The 19599-nt window shown below is 36.9% G+C and overlaps 1 protein-coding gene across 26 annotated transcripts in view; it reads left to right on the top strand.

Annotated features, from left to right (window-relative positions):
- ATXN2 (ataxin 2) overlaps positions 1-19599 on the top strand; it is a 99836-nt gene that overhangs the window by 68907 nt on the left and 11330 nt on the right. For 15 of the 26 annotated variants that reach the window (XM_069557886.1, XM_069557881.1, XM_069557883.1 and 12 more), the window contains 6 exons: positions 1482-1783; positions 2718-2781; positions 3390-3542; positions 4287-4353; positions 17492-17676; positions 18007-18139. In XM_069557886.1, coding sequence (XP_069413987.1) covers positions 1482-1783; positions 2718-2781; positions 3390-3542; positions 4287-4353; positions 17492-17676; positions 18007-18139 — 904 coding nt within the window. The remainder of the gene's footprint in view (positions 1-1481; positions 1784-2717; positions 2782-3389; positions 3543-4286; positions 4354-17491; positions 17677-18006; positions 18140-19599) is intronic. The other 11 variants (XM_069557887.1, XM_069557882.1, XM_069557884.1 and 8 more) reach the window with 1 other exon arrangement.

The following is a 19599-nucleotide window of genomic DNA, read 5'->3' as shown; positions in this document are numbered from 1 at the left end:
AAAACAAGCTGGAAGTATCACACTCTCTGATTTCAAACTATATTTCAAACGTATAGCCTCTGCACAACATTAAGTATCTATATTGTGACTTAAATTCTGACTGTGTCCAAATGTTGTTATCACTTTCTGCCTTCAACTGCTTGAGGCTCTGTAACTATATCAGTGATACAGTGAAACTTGAGAAGTCCCTGAGATGTGTGGTACTGCTTGCCAGGACACCAAGGCTCCCAGTAGTGAGATTTTGACGATGGTCTGCCTTTCTTGAGGCTCAGGAGATAGTTTGTCCCTCTCTAGTCTTGCAGCCTCTTTTTCTGTGCAGTTGCTCTTTAGCTTATTCTTACTGCCTTGGGCTGTTGCTTGGATTTATTCTCATTTCCACCATTGCTGCCTAATGATTCCCTTTTCCTTCTCTTTCCCTTCAACTATTGCTGTTTTCTTTCTTTTATGGAGTAAGGCATCTTAAGTCATTATCAGACAGTAGTAGCATTGCTTGCTTCTAGTCTGCAAACTTAAAAACCCCATCACTTATGTTACCAATTTGTTTATCTTCGGCTCTTCTTGTTGGTGCTTCTGTTTGTGGTTTCCTATACCTTATAGGTTATAAAGTCTTAACTGACCTGCATGTCTAGTCAGGTCTCCCTCTGAATCCACTTACTTCAGGATTTCCAACCCACCTCTTCTCAAGGTCAAGCCCAGGTCTTAGTCCAACATGCATAACAGTCTCTCTACACCCTTACTCAGCTTCCTCCAGTTCATTTTCCACAGGGCTGCTACACTCATCTTTGTGAACTGTAACTCTTGCTTAAAATTTTTCAGTGACTTCTCATTATCCTGAGAATTAAAAGCTAGAATCCTGAGCATAGCTTTCAAGTCCTTTTATCATCTTGTTCCTCTTGGGTGAGTTTATCGTTTCTTGACTCACTTTGTGTCCATTCTTGCTCCAGTTACCAGTACTTTGCTATTTCACACAGGGCCATCTTTTCCCTTTCTTTTGGGTCTTTAAACATGCAGTTTCTTTTCTTTTACTTAGTGTACTACTCCCTTTTCGAAACTCTCCCCAAATCCCCAATGTCTTTGACACTTTAAATGACATTTTCATTGAGAAGCCTTCTCTTTCCATGAGTTGCTTTTTCCTCTGGAATCCCCATTTATGATAGTTGGTTAGTGTCGGATCTCATCCAGGTGGAAAGCTTTGGGAGGATAGGAACTATTTTATATTTCCATTCCCAGCACACACAATTTCTGACACATGGTATGCACTCAATACAAAGTTTTCAGGCTAGGACATTTGAGTGCTTACATGACTATAGTTAGGTTGTATAGACATTTCATTATTGTTGCCTTATAATGAAAACATTACTTGTATGAACAAAGCGTTACTCAGAATATTTCATGCTTACAAATACTAGTTTGTGCTCATGGGAAAAAATGATTACTAGAGTTATTTAAAATATTTAAGTATAATTATTTCCTTTATTTAGTTACAGCCAAGTTCTACTTCTGAATCTATGGATCAGCTGCTAAACAAAAATAGAGAGGGAGAAAAATCAAGAGATTTGATCAAAGACAAAATTGAACCAAATGCTAAGGATTCTTTCATTGAAAATAGCAGCAACTGCACCAGTGGCAGCAGCAAGCCGAGCAGCCCCAGCATTTCCCCTTCAGTCCTCAGTAACACGGAGCACAAGAGGGGACCTGAGGTCACATCCCAAGGGGTTCAGACTTCCAGTCCAGGATGTAAACAAGAAAAAGAAGATAAAGAAGAGAAGAAAGACGCAGCTGAGTGAGTAAACCTGGAGTTTAGCACACCCTTTTGCTTCACTTTTCCTTAAAGTGTCCAAGACCTTCCAACTCCAGAATTTATCTAGACTTTTAGACTGCTTTATATTTAGCCTTCAACTTAAATGCAACTGGTCTTAACAAATGACATTTTAAGTCAGTTAGGTCATTGCACCCTATACTCTTCCCTCCTCCCATGTTTTTCCATCCCTTGGCAAAAAAAAACTCTATGCATAAATTAAGAATGGCTAATTTATAAATGTACAAGGAGTTGAAAAATTACTGGCTTTCGAACTGATATCCCCTGTATGCTAGTCAGTACCCACCTCCTTGCTGTGCTGCTAGAGCTAAGAACTGCCACTGCCAAGAAGAGAGAAAATTTTGGTGCCCCTTATCAATTAAGTGGGACTTTTGTGGGCCAGTCTTAGAATCTAATCACACCACCATTGACTGATTTGTTCTGCATTCCCTACAACACTGTTAAATAGCTGAACTTTTGGAATTCAGCTTGTTGATATGTCAGGGAGCACTTATTCTTGATTTGAGGCAAAAGTTTTTATTACAGTCATGGTTTTTCCCAAGATACTTTGTATAGGAAACACTGTCACACAAAAAAAGTTCTACATGCTAGAGACTTGATATATTAAGGATTGCTTTTAAATATATTTTATAAGGGGCTACTGTCTTCGGGTTGTTTTTGTTGGTTGCTTTTGAGAGAAGCTTTGCATATTTCACTCTTTAAAAAATTGTCCTTTTTTGACTAGCAATTATCAGATTAAGCAGTGGGAAGCATGTATGTGTGTGTTTTAAGGCAGAGAATGATCTTCTAGTGAGAATTACTTCAGTTTAGCAGTTTTTTAAAAACTGTCAGGTATAAAAGACTATAGTAGCATAAGTTCCATGCAGATTTCACTGGCCTTTATTTTTTTCTGGTGTAGGCAAGTGAGGAAATCAACGTTGAATCCCAATGCAAAGGAGTTCAACCCTCGTTCCTTTTCTCAGGTAAGTTTCTCTCTCTCTTTGAAGTAAATCTAGTCTCTTTTAAAAAAAAATTAGTAGTAGTAATACTTCTTTTCCCATACCTGCCATCTAAATTCAGTTACAGTATGCTGAAACAACTTCTAGTTAAAGTTCCTTTTTCTTATGTGGTAATTAATGTATATTTTTGAACTATAGAAAAAAGTCCTAGTTTTATCATCAATTAATGTGGTCTGAGGCAAATTTTTTAATCTTTCTGACTTAGAATTTAAAGATGGTTGGCCTGCTAGGCTCTCAGGTTCATAGATATAGTTATTATTTTCCTGACTTTGAAAGATGTTTTTTAAAAGAGTATTTTTTAATTCTTAAAAACACTTTTTTCCAGTTCTTAAAAACATTACTGCTATTTTTAATAGCATTGTTGGTTAATTGATATAACATTTACATTAACTTTCTACCAAGTATTTCTTTTTTTATTTGAAACACTTGCAGGTTTATTTTCTGTGAGATAACTTTCATTAAGAGATACTAATTAACAGTGAGTAAAACTGAGACAGATGGGGGAAACCAGTCCTCAGATTGTAGTAATAGTTACCTTTTCACCTTAAGATAGTTGGTTTTTGTTTTTGTAGCCAAAGCCTTCTACCACCCCAACTTCGCCTCGTCCTCAAGCACAACCTAGCCCATCTATGGTGGGTCATCAGCAGCCAACTCCAGTTTATACTCAGCCTGTTTGTTTTGCACCAAATATGATGTATCCAGTCCCCGTGAGCCCGGGCGTGCAAGTAAGTCATAGAATTTGACTTGTTCATTTATCCTCTGTAAGTTATTTATGTTTGACACCAAGTATTCTGTAGGTGCACAGTGACTTGCAGTGATGGTATAACAGAGATATTTAAAAGTGGAGCCATGAGACTTCCCTGGGGGTCCACTGGTTAGATCTCTGTGCTTCCACTGCAAGGGACCTGGTTTTGATCCCTGGTCAGGGAACTAAGGCACTTTTCTGATGGCTCAGATGGTAAAAAATCCTCCTGCAGTGAGGGAGACCAGGGTTCAATCCCTGGGTTGGGAAGGTCCCCTGGAGGAGGGTGTGGCAGCTCACTCCTGGAGAATCCCCATGGACAGAGGAGCCTGGCAGGCTGCAGTCCGTGGGGTCGCAAAGAGTCAGACATGACTGAGCGACTAAGCACACACACAGGGAACTAAAATCCCACATGCTGTGTGGCGAGTCACCCTCTCCCCCCCATCCCTGCAATTTTTCTCTACAAAGTGGAGGCATGCAGTGTGGTATATTGTTGATACAAGGACCTAAATATGAAAATGTTTTCTGGTCGGAAAGATGATTTAGAGTTACTGTAGTTTGGGATTTGTCCTTTTAGCTGTGGGTGTGATTTTATCTTTTTAATGACTGTTAAGAATCAGGAAACTTCAGAGCTAGCTCTCTAGCAATATACAACTAGGAGAGAGTGGTAAGATACATTCCTTATATCTTGAGAGCTTAATCTTCATTTTCTTTTTATTTCCTTAAGCCTCTGTATCCTATACCTATGACGCCCATGCCAGTCAATCAAGCCAAGACATATAGAGCAGGTAAAGGTGAGAATAATCCTGCCTGTGTTTGCTTGTAGTCTGCATGCTGCATGAATAAAATAACTCATTTTATAATGAGTAAATATCTGTGGTTCAGTTTTGACTTTTCATAAAACTTCATTGACTTTTGGATGTTCAACGTTACTTAACATCAGGTATTTAAATAGATTTTTATGAACAAAAATGGGAGGAGAAGTACTCACGAGTTGTGAATTTCAAGATCCTCTTCACAAAAAATAATTGAGTTTTGAAATATTCAGTGTTAAATTTGTAAATATGGTTTGCTGAATTAACTCTTTGTTCACATTCTTATATAATATGTAATTTCTCCAAAAAATTTAAAATTTCTTTGTGAGCAGAGATGGCTCACTTCAGAAATTGTCAAAATGCTATTAGAGAAATGTTTCCTCATCTTTAAAATGAGAGTGTTGCTATCTAGTACTCTTGTGTTTGTGCAGAAGAGACTTCATTGAAAAAAAACACATACTTAAAAGGAAATACTGTATTGTTGAAAAAATTAAAAGGTTCCTCCTTTTGCCATTTAGGTAATTAAGAGCAGTCGTTTCTATCATTTTATTGAGAATAGAAAGTAGAATGGTTTGTATAATAAAGTCACTTCTCAGTGCCCAGTAATTACCTCCATCACAAAAATTTCACTTTTTTTCCCCCATTATAGTTTATTGCAAGAGACTAACTTTGGTTCCCTATGCTATGTAGTAGGGCATTGTTGTTTGTTTATTTAATATATAGTAGTTTGTATCTGCCAGTTCTAAGCCCCTAATTTATTCTGCCATCTCCACCAGTCAACTACCACTTTACTCTTCAGTAGTCATAAGTTTGTTTTCTATCTGAGTCTGTTTGTTTTATAGATAAGTTCATTTGTGTTGTTATGTTAGACTCTCATACGTGATATCATAAATGTCCTTCTCTGACTTCACTGTTAATATGATAATCTCTAGACTCATCCATGTTACCACAAATAGCATTATTTATTCTTTTTTATAGCTGAGTAGCATTCTATTGCATATGCATCACATTTTCTTTATCCATTTACTCTTTATCAAAACACTCTTTATCCATCTGTTCATGGACATTTAAGTTACTTCTGAGACTTCCCTGGCTGTACATTGGTTTAAAACTTGTGCTTTCACTACCACGACTCTGGGTTCAGTCCCTGGTTGGGGAACTAAGATTCCACATGCCATGCACATGGCGTGGCCAGATAGATAGGTAGTAAGTAGCTCTTGTTTTCCCTTCTTAATAAAATGCTGCAGTGAACATTGGGGTACATGTATCTTTTTTAATTTAAGAGTTTTCTTCAGATATATGCCCAAGAGTGGGACTCTTGGATCATTTGGTAACTTTAAAATTTTTCACTTCTTAATAAGCTTTCCTCAGTGTTTGAAGCAATTGAAGTTTTGTGCATGTTAGTAATTAAAATTCTGTTTTTAAAAAAGAACATGTATGAGGGGAAATTGCCTGGTGGTCCCTTGCTTAATTAGGACTTGGTGCTTTCAGTGGCAGGGCCTGGGTTCAATCCCTGGCTTGGGAACTGAGATCTGGCAAGCCTCACAAAGCAGCCAAAAAAACAGAATATATGATATCCTTTGTCTTTCCTTTAGAACACTGAAACCTATTAGAAGAATTCTGCCTTAGATCGTTTAAAGTTATCTTGTGGGATAATCTTATTCTGAGGGCCTGCTGTTTCATTTCTACATACTTCGGGTGTATCCTATTAAAAATATGGAAATTTTTATTATGTAGCCAGAGTGCTGTTATCACACTTTATAAAAATAAACTAATTCCTTTTTATCATCTAATAACCATCATAATAAGATTACCCTGATTGAGACAGGAATATATTTTTATAGTTGGCTTGTTTTGAGTGTGGATCAAAATAAGATCTTCACATTATTACATTTGTTATATGGCTTTGTTTTCTCCTATTTTTACCCTTGCTGTTGCTTTGTGATAGAAATCGATTGTTATGTAGTATATCATGTATTCTAGATTTGTCTCTTCTTGTGATGTCATTGATTACATTCAGGTGTAACTTTTATGGGAAGAGATAAGAATACTTGATAGACTGGGCATACACACTGAGGAAACCAGAATTGAAAGAGACACGTGTACCCCAGTGTTCATCGCAGCACTGTTTATAATAACCAGGACATGGAAGCACCCTAGATGTTGTCCATCAGCAGATGAATGGATAAGAAAGCTGTGGTACATATACACAATGGAGTATTACTCAGCCATTAAAAAGAATACATTTGAATCAGTTCTAATGAAGTGTATGAAACTGGAGCCTATTATACAGAGTGAAGTAAGCCAGAAAGAAAAATACCAATACAGTATACTAACGCATATATATGGAACTTAGAAAGATGGTAACGATAACCCTGTATATGAGACAGCAAAAGAGACACAGATGTATAGAACAGTCTTTTGGACTCTGTGGGAGAGGGAGAGGGTGGGATGATTTGGGAGAATGGCATTGAAACGTATAATATCATATGTGAGACTAGTCGCCAGTCCAGGTTCGATGCAGGATACAGGATGCTTGGGGCTGGTGCACTGGGATGACCCAGAAGGATGGTATGGGGAGGGGGGTGGGGGGTTGTTCAGGATGGGGAACACGTGTACACCCTTGGCGGATTCATGTTGATGTATGGCAAAACCAGTACAATCTTGTAAAGTAATTAGCCTCCAATTAAAATAAGTAAATTTATATTTTTTAAAAAGGAATACTTGATAGTAATTTGTGTGTGCTCTATGTTGGATCATTTAAGAGGTACAGTATCTGGTCCTACTTGGAATTATGGTAAGATTTATTAAAGGCTCAAGTGGTGATAGCCTGGTCCTCCCCTCTCCATTTGTAAAGTTTTCTGTCAAATCTGTCATCTTATTTATTGATGATTGGTACTTAACAGCATCTTTTCATTAGGGCTCTGTGCTGTCATGTCCAACTCTTTGTGACCCTATGGACTGTAGCCTTCCAGGCTCCTCTGTCCATGGTATTTTCCAGACAAGGATACTGGAGTGGGTTGCCATGCCCTCCTCCAGGGAATCTTCCTGACCCAGGGATCGAACCTGCAGTTCTTAGGTCTCCTTTATTGGCAGATGGGCTTTTTATCACTAGCACCATCTGAGAAGCCTCTTCATTAGGGCTGTGGTTCTCAAATTCTAGTGTACATTAGAATCACTTGGAGAGTTTGTTTAAAAAAAAAAACACAAGTTGCTTGGCCCTATCCCCAGAATTTCCAATTCAGTAGATTTGGGGCATAGCCTGATAATCTACTTTTCTAGTGCAATTTATTAAAAAAACAAAAACACAATTCCCCAGTGATCCTATTGGTACAGGACCATACTTTGGAAAGCACTTTAATTAAGAGTTTGAAAACAGTGATTTCTGAATTTCTAGCATTGCTTTTCCACTTACTAGCTAGAATCATTCAGTAAGGGACTTCTTTTTAACCAGGATTGTTTAGGTATCTTGAAATAGTGTGTACAGAAAAGTTACGAATACATGTAAAATTTTATATATTGTTAATATACATATTATATAATCATATATTCTTGTATAATTTTATATATATCCATTGTATTTCAATTAAGTTTTTTTTTTTCTCTTCTCTCATTGTCCCATCTTTGATCAATGATCGCTTTACATTGGCTCCTGTCTGCTTTTGGTACTACTCATTTGTCTCTGATAACTTCGTTTCTGCTATGAGTAAGATGTCTCAGGCTAATCTTCTAACACTAGACCTGGATCAGTAATCCTGCAAGCAGCTCTCATTCTCTTTGCTGGGAAATAGTGTTTAGAAACCATTTTCTGGTCATTGGGTATGCTCATTGCTATTGAATTAATAATATCTGTATTTTAACAAATTATCACAAAGCTTAGCTGCCTAAAACAGCAAACATATTTTATTTCACATGGTTTCTGAATGTCAGCAATCCAGGAGCCTCTTAACTAGGTGGTTCTTCTTTAGAGTCTCTTAAGCAGTTGCAAAAAGATGTTGGCCAGAGCAGGAGTTATCTAACCTGGGGCTGGTGGATCTGCTTCCAGATTCAGAGCTGTTGGCAGGATAGTTCTGGTCAGAAAATGTCAGCTGGCTTTTCCCATAATGAGAAATAACCTAAATGGAAGCCACAGTGTGTTTTACAGTCTAACCTTTGAAGTAACCTAGCTTCATTTCTGTCATTTGCTGTTGATTATGTGGAGCAAATCTGGTACATGTGGAAGGGACTGTATTAATGCAAGGGTGTGGAAACCAGGAGGCAGAATCATTGGGGGCCATCTTAGAGCCTGGCTTATTTACATTTTCCTGTAATGTGTATAAGATGTTTTCAGAATATTTGTGGTCTAACTGTTGCTCTACAAGATAAAATTTAAGATTTCTTTAGTATCTCACTAAGAATTCTTTTAAGTGTCAGTTTTCAGAGTCAGGAATTGCTACCCATGATACTTCGAAAATGCCATTTTCTGTAGTCACTGAGTTAGGTAAACAATTGGACACCTAGGTAGGTTAACCTGATTGAACTTGTTAACATTTGTAATGACAATTTTTTTATTACTTTAATTTTATTTTTTATGTGTGGAATATTTATTTTCAAAATGAAAATTACATAAAAAGGTTGTTTAGAAAAGTCTTGTTTTCATCCCAGTCTCTTACTTTGTACTTTCCCTCATCACTTCCATCCCATTAAGAGAATTGTCCCTTCCACCATTAGCAGCTGATGATTTAAAATTAATTTCTGTTTATCCTTAGAGTATCTAGTTTTATAGTTGTTTCCTTGCAGATGTTCTGTTTTTCAAAAATGGCTCTATTTGGATTGTTGGCCTCTCGTTTATATAGTTGACCTTTGAACAACTCGGGGGTTAAGGGTACTGACCCTCTGTGCAGTCAGAAACTGAATATAGTCAGTCCTATGTGTTCATAGTTACAGATCATCCAACAGTGGATGGTTTAGTGCTGTAGTATTTACTGTGGGAAAAAAAATCTGTGTAAGTGGACCCACACAGTTCAAACTTGTGTTTTTCAAGGGTCAACTGTAATTCGAAAGCCATAAAATTCATCTCCTTGAAGTATATACAGCTTAGTGGTTTTTAAGATATTCTCAGAGCTGTCCAATCATCACCAGTCAATTTTAAAACATTTTTATCACTCCAGAAAGAAACCCCATATCCTTCAGTAACTATTTTCCTCCCACGCCATGCATGTACACACTCATATCCTGTACATGCTAATATACTTTTCTCTGTAGATTGCCTGTTCTGGATATTTCATGTGAATGAAATCATATTGTATGCAGTCTTTTGTGACTGGCTTCTTTCATTTAGCATGTTTTCAAGGTTCATCCATGTTGGAACATCTATCACTATACCCTTCATTTCTTTTTATGGATGTATAGATATCAGTAACATTTCACTTACCCATTAGTTGATGATTCTTTGGATTGTTCCACTTTTTGATTATTATGAGTGATGCTGAACATTGTACAGTTTGTATGTGGACTTAGGTTTTCATTTCTCTGAGAGTGGAATTACTGTGTTCACAGTGTGCCACACTGTTTTCCAAAGTGACTATACCACTTTTTATTCCTGCCAGTAGTACACAAGAGTCCCGGTTTCTCTACATCTTACCCAACACTTGTTATTGTCTGTTATAATCCTCGTGGTTATAAAATAGTGCTTCATTATGGTTTTGATTAGTATTTCCCTAGTGACTGATGATGTTGAGCATCTTTTCATTGGCCATTTGCATACTGTCTCTGGAGAATTGTTTATTCAGATATTTGACCTAGTTTTAATTAAATTATTTGCCTCTTAACCACTGACCTGTAAGAGTTTTCTATATATTCTATATATAGATCTTCTATCAGATATAAGATTTACAGATATTTTCTCCATTTTATGGTTTTGTTTTTTTTTTACTTGATGGTGGGCTTTGCAGCACAGAAGTTTTTAATTGTGATGAAACCTCAGTTTATTTGTATTTTGGATTGTCACTTCTGCTTTTGGTGTCATACTAAGAAACCATTTCCTGACTCAAGATCACAGAGATTTACCATGATTCCTTCTAAGTAAGAGTTCATTTTTAACATTTAGGTTAGTGATACATTCTGAGGTAATTTTCCAGATGGCACTAGTGGTAAAGAATCCAGCTGCCAATGCAGGTAGACATAAGAGATGTGGGTTTAATCCCTGGGTCACAAAGATCCCCTGGACAAGGAAATGGCAGTCTGCTCCAGTTTTCTTGCCTGGAAAATCCCTTGGACAGAGGAGGCTTGAGGGCTACAGTCCATGGGGTTACACAGAGTTGGGCACAACTGAAGCGACTGAGCAAGCACGCATGCATAAGGATAGAGTCCACATTCATTCTTGCCTGTGTATATCCAGTCATCCTGACACCACTGTTTGAAAAGTGTTTTTTCCTCATTAAATTGTCTTGGCATCTTTGTTGACATTTACTTTTCTTCCCTCATATGCAAAGTGAAGCACACTATATGTACCGTACTGCACCCATGGGGGTTTTTGTTTGAAGACGTCGTATTTCCTAGAAATTACCATGTATTACTGTATCAAGATTTTCCTTAGACCTTTTTTTAAAAAAATTTGTATATTTGTATATTTATTTGGCTGTATTGGGTCTTAGTTGCAGTGGGCAGCCTCTTTGTTGCCCTGCAGCTTGTGGGATCTTGGTTTGCAGGCCAGGGATTGAACCCATGTCTCCTGCATTGCAAGGTAGATTCTTAACTGCTGGACCACTAGGGAAGTCCCTCCTTAACACTTTTTTTTTTTGGCCGAGGCATAATGGTATCTTAATTCCTAAACAGGGATATTCTGATTCATATGGAAATTGCCTTATATACAGTATAAGGTATGGATCCAGTTTATCTTGTTCCAAATAGCTCTCCAAAATTTTTACCAGTTTTGTTATTCTATAGTTTACATACAATAAAATGTCTTTAAGTGTACTTTTTGATGAAAACTACTCCAGTACCACCCACTCCAGGCAGCCACTGATCTACTTTCTCTTACTATATTAAATTGGCCTTTTCTAGACATTTTTTAGTAAGTAGAATCGTGTATTGTGTTTTTGTGTGTCTAGCTGATTTGAGAATATTTCATATTATCATCTGCATCATTTTGTTCCTTTTTATTGCTGAATAGCATTCCATTTTTATGATTATACCTTGGTTGGTTTACCCATTACTAGTTCATGGGTATTTGGATTATTTTCAGTCTTTGGTTGTTTTCATAAAGCTTTTAAGAGCATTTGTGAACTAATGTTTGTGTGAACATTTGCTTTCATTTCTCTGGGTTAAATATCTAGAATTAGAGTTGTTTAGTTGTATGGTAAGTACAGTTTTAAATTAATAAGAAACTGATAAATTGTTTTCCAGAGTGGTTGTGTCATTTTACATTTCAGCTGATCAGCCATGAATGAGCATTATGGTTACTCTACATCCTTGCCAACTTTGGTATTGTTTGTTTTTTTAATTTTAGCCTGTCTAGTGGGTCTGTTACCTCATTGTAATTTTAATGTGCATTTTTTTGATGATTACTGATTTTTTTTTTAAGAAATTTTATTAATTTATATGGCTGCCTTGGGTCTTAGTTGCAGCACATGGGATCTTCATTTACTCATGCGGGATCTTTCATTATAGACTCCCTAGTCGGAGTGTACCAGCTCAGTGGTGGTTGTGTACGGGCTTAGTTGCTTCACGACATATGGGATCTTTGTTCCCTGACTGGAGACCAAACCTATGTCCCCTGCGTTGCATTAGCTATATATTTGTAATCATTGCTTTAGCTGCATCCCTAAAACTTGATGTGTTATATTTTCATATTTCATTCAGAATATTTTCTTAACAATTTCTTTAACCAAAGGGCTTTAAATCTTAGTAATGTGTTTGTAATCTCCAAATATTTGGTTATTTAGGATGTATTGATATTTCTGTTTATTTTTTCATTCCATTAAGATCAGAAAACAGACTGCTACGGAATGCCATTTTTATCCTATATTAAGTATCCATGTATAGCTAAATCTATATCTGGATTTTCTCTTCCATTCTGTTAAATTGTTTGTCTTTAGATAGACTACTTTCCCACCCATCCACTCCCAATATTGATTTTTTTTTCCTCAAGTGTTTTTGACTTTTCTTTCAGTTATTTTTCCATATGAACTTGATATTCAGGTTGACTACTAAAAAATCAGTTGACTTTTAAAACTTTTTGTTGAGAATTTCAAACATATACATATAAGCAGTTTGAATAGTACATCAGTGTAAAAGTACTCATCACTCAGCTTTAACAGTTAGAAACTCACGGTCAGTTTTGTTTCACCTACAACACCTCTCCCCCCCTCAGATTGTTTTGAAGCATATCCTCGATACACTATTTTATTTGTAAGTATTTTATAATTCTTAAAGAGTCTTGTAAAAACAAACATAAAACACTACAGTTCTCCAAAAGTTCCCCAGTTTTTAGCGCCCAGAAACTTGTTATCCTCTGCACATCTGCCTGTCTTGTCTCACTTCCATATTAAAGTCCTTTTCTAATGCAAAAAAAAAACAAAAAACAAAAAACTATTATTATTATACCAGAAAGTGCCATTATTATACCAGAAAGAGTTAACCAGGAGTTCCCTAATATCCTCAAATTTCTGTGGCTGTTGTTAAAATACATATTTTTTACAGTTAATTTGTTCCAGTTAGGATTCAAGTGAGGTTTGTAAGTTGCATTTGTTTTTCATGTTTAAGCCATTTGTAAAGTTATTTTATATTGTAAATTTTTATTATGAAAATTTAGACACGTTCTGTTCATTTATACCCTTACACTGTTAGCCTAGGTACCATTGTCATGTCATTAATCAATACTTTTGTATGTATCTTTAAAGAGTTGTAGACTATTTCTTATTTTAAACCATAGTTAAGGTACCATTCAGTTCAGTTCAGTCGCTCAGTCGTGTCCGACTCTTTGCGACCCCATGAATCGCAGCACGCCAGGCCTCCCTGTCCATCACCATCTCCCGGAGTTCACTCAAACTCACATCCATCCAGTCCGTGATGCCATCCAGCCATCTCATCCTCGGTCCGTCCCCTTCTTCTCCTGCCCCCAATCCCTCCCAGCATCAGAGTCTTTTCCAATGAGTCAGCTCTTCGCATGAAGTGGCCAAAGTACTGGAGCTTCAGCTTTAGCATCATTCCTTCCAACGAAATCCCAGGGTTGATCTCCTTCAGAATGGACTGGTTGGATCTCCTTGGAGTCCAAGGGACTCTCAAGAGTCTTCTCCAACACCACAGTTCAAACGCATCAATTCTTTGGCCCTCAGCCTTCTTCACAGTCCAACTCTCACATCCATACATGACTACTGGAAAACCCATAGCCTTGACTAGATGGACCTTAGTCGGCAAAGTAATGTCTCTGCTTTTGAATATACTATCTAGGTTGGTCATAACTTTCCTTCCAAGAGTAAGCATCTTTTAATTTCATGGCTGCAGTCACCATCTGCAGTGATTTTGGAGCCCAAAAAAATAAAGTCTGACACTGTTTCCCCATCTATTTCCCAGGAAGTGATGGGACCGGATGCCATGATCTTCGTTTTCTGAATGTTGAGCTTTAAGCCAACTTTTTCGCTCTCCTCTTTCTCTTTCATCAAGAGGCTTTTTAGCTCCTCTTCACTTTCTGCCATAAGGGTGGTGTCACCTGCATATCTGAGGTTATTGATATTTCTCCCGGCAGTCTTGATTCCAGCTTGTGTTTCTTCCGGCCCAGCGTTTCTCATGATGTACTCTGCATATAAGTTAAATAAGCAGGGTGACAATATACAGCCTTGACGTACTCCTTTTCCTATTTGAAACCAGTCTCTTGTTCCATGTCCAGTTCTAACTATTGCTTACTGACCTGCATACAGATTTCTCAAGAGGCAGGTTAGGTGCTCTGATATTCCCATCTCTTTCAGAATTTTCCACAGTTTCTTGTGATGCACACAGTCAAAGGCTTTGGCATAGTCCTGAAATAAATTATAAATTATTTCTTGCCATCAAATATCTAAGCACATTTTTCTTACTGCCTTAAAATTTTTTTCTTAATAGTTGGCTTGTTGAACCACAATCCAAAATCCACACTTTTCATTTGATTGCTGCTGCTAAGCTGCTAAGTCACTTCAGTCATGTCCGACTCTGTGTGACCCCAGAGATGGCAGCCCACCAGGCTCCCCCGTCCCTGGACTTCTCCAGGCAAGAACACTGGAGTGGGTTGCCATTTCCTTCTCCAATGCATGAAAGTGAAAGTGAAGTCGCTCAGTCGTGTCCAACTCTTAGCGACCCCATGGCCTGCAGCCTACCAGTCTCCCCTGTCCATGGGATTTTCCAGGCAGGAGTACTGGAGTGGGGTGCCATTGCCTTCTCCGTCATTTGATTACTATCTCTCTGTGAATATTAACTCTTTTTATTTATAGTTTCCCCCTCAGGTTTTCCCCTTTACATCTTATTTAATTCCAATTTGTTTGGCCTTCATTCTTTCCCACCATCTGAACTTCATAGATTGGATCCCTGTGGTATTGGTTAAAGTGATCCTTTATCCCCTGTAGGTCTCTGATAGTATATAAATAAGAAAGACTTGTTAAGTTTAGGTTGTATTTTTTTTTTAACTTAACATGGAATGTTTCATAGATGGTGTGTTTAGTTTTATTAGAAGTCAATGTCTGATCTCCTTTTTTTTCTTTCTTGGATAGTAGGAGTAACTTGGCTGCCTTACATATCGAGGATAACATTTCATACCAGCTCTTCTCTGTTTGTTTTAGCAGCACTGGCAGTGACTGTCTAGTGCTAGATTCATTATTTCACTAAGGATTGCATAATGATGACATTCTCATTCTATCATCTCTTCTTCAGTTGTTAACTAGACTATTTGTATAAAGAAAAACTATTACCTTGTTAAGCTATTTGGTTACCATGAGGTACAGCTTGTAAAAGAAAGGTTACTAAACTACCCATCATTTCAAAGCAATTCTCAAAATAATGAGTTGGTTTCCTATTATCTCCGTGACCGATGAGGGTCTGTTGTTGTTCTGTTAGTATGAACTTCTGGATGTTAACATTAAGTTTGCCAGTTGGCATTTTCATTAGAACCACATTAAATTTATAAATATATTCTTTAACTTAGGGTAGGATTGTTATCTTTATCTTGTCTTCTTATCCACAAACAAATTATGCCTTTTTGCTTGTTTAAATCTGTTTCTCTGTCTTCAGTAGTGTTTTTTTCAGTTTTTGCCTCAGGTAGTTTCTTTTTTTTATTGTTAATGTAAACTGGGTTCATCTTTCCATTGTATCTTCTAAGTAGTTACTCATAAGTAAATTTATGAAGTGTGGTATATGAAGGCTCTTGGCTGTCTTTATGTTAACATTATATCCTGCTACTTTACTCCATCAAATAACAGGGGAAATTAAGGACTTGCTTCTGAAACCCAGCCATAGATCATATAGGGCATATCTTTCCTTCATGATAGTAGTATCTTTTTGCACAAAACTACCTCTTTGTCTTCTTGGTACATGATGCAGTTCTCATTTTTGCATCCTGTGAGAAAAATTGGGTTTTGTTTGAAAATATGGTGAAGTCAGGAACATTTGGGGACAGATATTCTTGGCGGGGGTGGGGGGTGGTTAAATAAGGTGGGATCTGAGTATTATAGAACGTTGATTAGCATCCTTGGCCTCTACCCATTAGATACTAGTAGCGTCCTCTCCTTCCGTAACTGTGACAACCGAAAATGTCTCCAGACATTGCCAAATGCCCCTTGAAAGGCAAAATTGTTCCCAGTTGAAAACCATTGACAAAAGGAAATGGCTAAAGTATGGCCGATCTAAACTGTGGTTTCGAAGGTAGATTCAAGCTGTAGGGAGTGGGACACGACCATAAAACCAGGTCGGTCTGTGTATAGATTTACAATTGTATTCATTGTTTTTATAGTTAGAATTTTTCTTTTAGAAATCCATAAAGTTGACTAGCTTTTGGGAAAACAAAAGTGAGGATTATAAATATAAAGAGAAATAGACAAACTTTCATTGGATATTTGAGTTTGGGATGGTTTTTCTTTCTTGAAGGATATGCTTTTTCAATATGAGGGAATCTCAAGATTGAATTCAGAAAAATATTCTTAACTAGTTTCCTCTGTTTTCAGGCTTGCTTTTCTAACCAGATAATAAGTATATATAACCAGCTTTCCTACATATCAGCAACAGTCAAATGTTTAGCAAAAATTTCAGATGTTTTTAAAAAAATTATCTCTACCTTAGCAATTTGTTCTGATGATTTTGTGAACATGATGAAGTTACACATTCTTGGTGTCCTGTGGAATTGGTGGTTTCCAGCTTTTTCCCTTGAGTGATTTAGTTAACATAGCACCATAAACCCATCACAGGCAACAGTCAGTGCTGTAATAAACATGTGAGAAAAAGGTACACAGAGCAGGTAGCTTGCTGTTTTGTGGGGGACTGGGAAAGACATTACAGAGACGGCAGTTGACCTAAACTGTTAATGAGAGCTTTAATGGGGCAGATTATAGGCAAGAACTCTTATTTAGAAACCTGCAACATGATAGCGTGTGAAAACTATGGGAATGAGCAAGAATTTAGTGGTGGAAAATTTTTAAAGATGGAGTTAAGATTAGTGTTGGGTCTCTCTTCACTTTTTTTGTTATATTTTTGTTTTTCTTTGAGTAAAATCCAATGCCCTTCTCTAGCCATGGCATAATTTAGTGTATCAAACAGGGATGATCTGAGAAATAATATGGGAAATGTTTCATCGTGCTGTAAGAGTCTTGTAATTATAGGGAGTTGATGAACTCTGGGTCATCACAGAGTGTCTCTCTGAGAATGTGGCTTTCAAGCTGACCCCTCAAGGACAAGTAAAAATTTTCCAACCTGGCAGTAGGGAATTGGGGATTGAGGTTAAGGAATAGCATAGATGATAGGAAACAGCCCATAGTGACGGAAGAGGGGTGGGTGTGGAATAGCGTGGCATTTGAGAGACAGGGAGAAGTGTCAAATCATGCAGAGCCTTATGGATCAGTTCATGTATTTTATGCTAAGGAGATGCTATTTTCTAATATTACATCGTTTTTTCCTGCAGTACCAAATATGCCCCAACAACGGCAAGACCAACACCATCAGAGTACCATGATGCACCCAGCCTCAGCAGCAGGCCCACCAATTGTGGCCACCCCACCAGCTTATTCCACACAATATGTCGCCTACAGTCCTCAGCAGTTTCCAAATCAGCCTCTTGTTCAGCATGTGCCGCATTATCAGTCTCAAGTAAGCCTGATATGACCTAATAACTCTTAACTGTTGTTCCATTTAAGTAAGTTTCAGTGTGATAAAGGGGTTTTCCTTACATTTTGTGTTATGTGCTATGGTGGGGGTAGACAGCTAAGGATTTGGGGGCCCGTTTTAACAGAAAGGTGCTGATCAGTATAGGTGTTTCAAAGAAAATAACCAAAAACAGATTTAGAATTTTCTAAATTCTGTATTTAGAATTGAGAAGTTTTGGAAACCTGCAAACCATGAAGTTAAGACATAACTAAAATCTACTTGTTTATATCCACTAACTTTAATGCTTTTTCTTAATTTTTTATTTGAACACAGCATCCTCATGTCTATAGTCCTGTAATACAGGGTAATGCTAGAATGATGGCACCACCAACACATGCCCAGCCTGGTTTAGTGTCCTCTTCAGCGACTCAGTACGGGGCTCATGAGCAGACACATGCGATGTATGGTAGGAAACACTTTTTGTTTTTTCTCAGTGTGTGTCTTAATGTGTTTTAAACTTCTATTTAAGAATAACTGCCTTTTATGACGTTGAGGGTCAAGAATCTTAAAAAAAGAAGAATCTGTTTCTCTCTGACCTAGTCTGTAAGTCTTGGCAAATCATTTCTGCTTCTGTTCTTGAAATTTCTCTCTTTAACTAAAAATGTAATAATGTGTGTAACAGAAAGCATCTTTTGTAGAGAAAGGTATCTTGCTTCTCTTCCTCATCAGTAACATCATTTGGTATACTCTTCCTAAGGCATGCAGGAAGGCTTTTCCGTAATGAAAGCACTCTCTAGCAAGAAAACATTCTCCCTCACTCTTTACTCTTGGGGGCCACTGACATTGCATATTTTTGATTGCTATTTGTTATAATACTGCTGTGTTTCTTCATTATGCTGTATTTTAAGTGGTCGAAATTGTGTAATACTAGATCTGCTTTAGACAGAGTCATACTGTAAGTGTAATCAGTATGCAATGATAAAAGTATTCTATATAAAATTAAACAATATATATAAGACTACGAAGCTAAAATTACCATCTTAGTTTTGTGGCCAGGGAAGTTTGTACAAGTCAACTTTGCAGCTGTCTAAAGTACTAAAATAATACCATTTTCAATGTTGAGAATTTAAAATAAAATTCCCACCTTATATTTTGTAGAATAGAATTAATGAGTTGTCTCATATTTTTCAAAATGCACCTTTAATTATTAATAGTACCAGTTTTATTGAGATCTGAATTTTGTTTTGAACTTTTCTGAGAACTCCTTTACTGTCATTTAAGTTTTCCCACTGGGATTTCAGTTTGTTTTGGAGTGGGAAAAGAGAAATTTAAATTTATTTGTACAGTTGAAAAGACAACAACCCCTATGAGAATAAAGTTAATATTACATGCAGCTGCATGGACCTTTTTAAAACCTCTTTAAACTTTTTGAATGACTAAGAATGTAAAGACTTTCAGTTTTTTTAACTTTAGATTACAGTTTATAACATTTTGTAGGTTAATAGGAATAGGACTCAGGCAGCAACAACCATTCTTCTTACTTTTTGGAGGCATGCTCCTTTCCCACTGGTTCACTAATCATAGAAATTTTACGTGACTTTTTTTTTTTAATATAAAATACTTGCCAGATCTTACTTTTCCACACTTAAAATCTTTTATTGTTGATTATACTCTTTAAATTTAAATGATGTGCTTGCAACATTTTGAAAACCTTTCAAGAAACCCATCCATAATTTAATTGAAAGGTTGACAGACTAATTTGGTTTTTGATTTTAGTTATGATCCTCTGTCATTGGGTTGTCTTAACCAGAACTAATTATGTGTGAAAAGCCATCACTGATTTATCGCACTAAATTTTACACAGTTTAGATATATTTCAACAATTTTCCAGTTTGCTAAAGTCTTAGGTGAAAAGTTCATAATAAT

Source organism: Ovis canadensis, chromosome 17, assembly GCF_042477335.2.
Source record: "Ovis canadensis isolate MfBH-ARS-UI-01 breed Bighorn chromosome 17, ARS-UI_OviCan_v2, whole genome shotgun sequence".
NCBI lineage: Eukaryota > Metazoa > Chordata > Mammalia > Artiodactyla > Bovidae > Ovis > Ovis canadensis.
The sequence above is the reverse complement of the archived record's forward strand: the minus strand, read 5'-3'. Positions and strand labels throughout refer to the sequence as shown.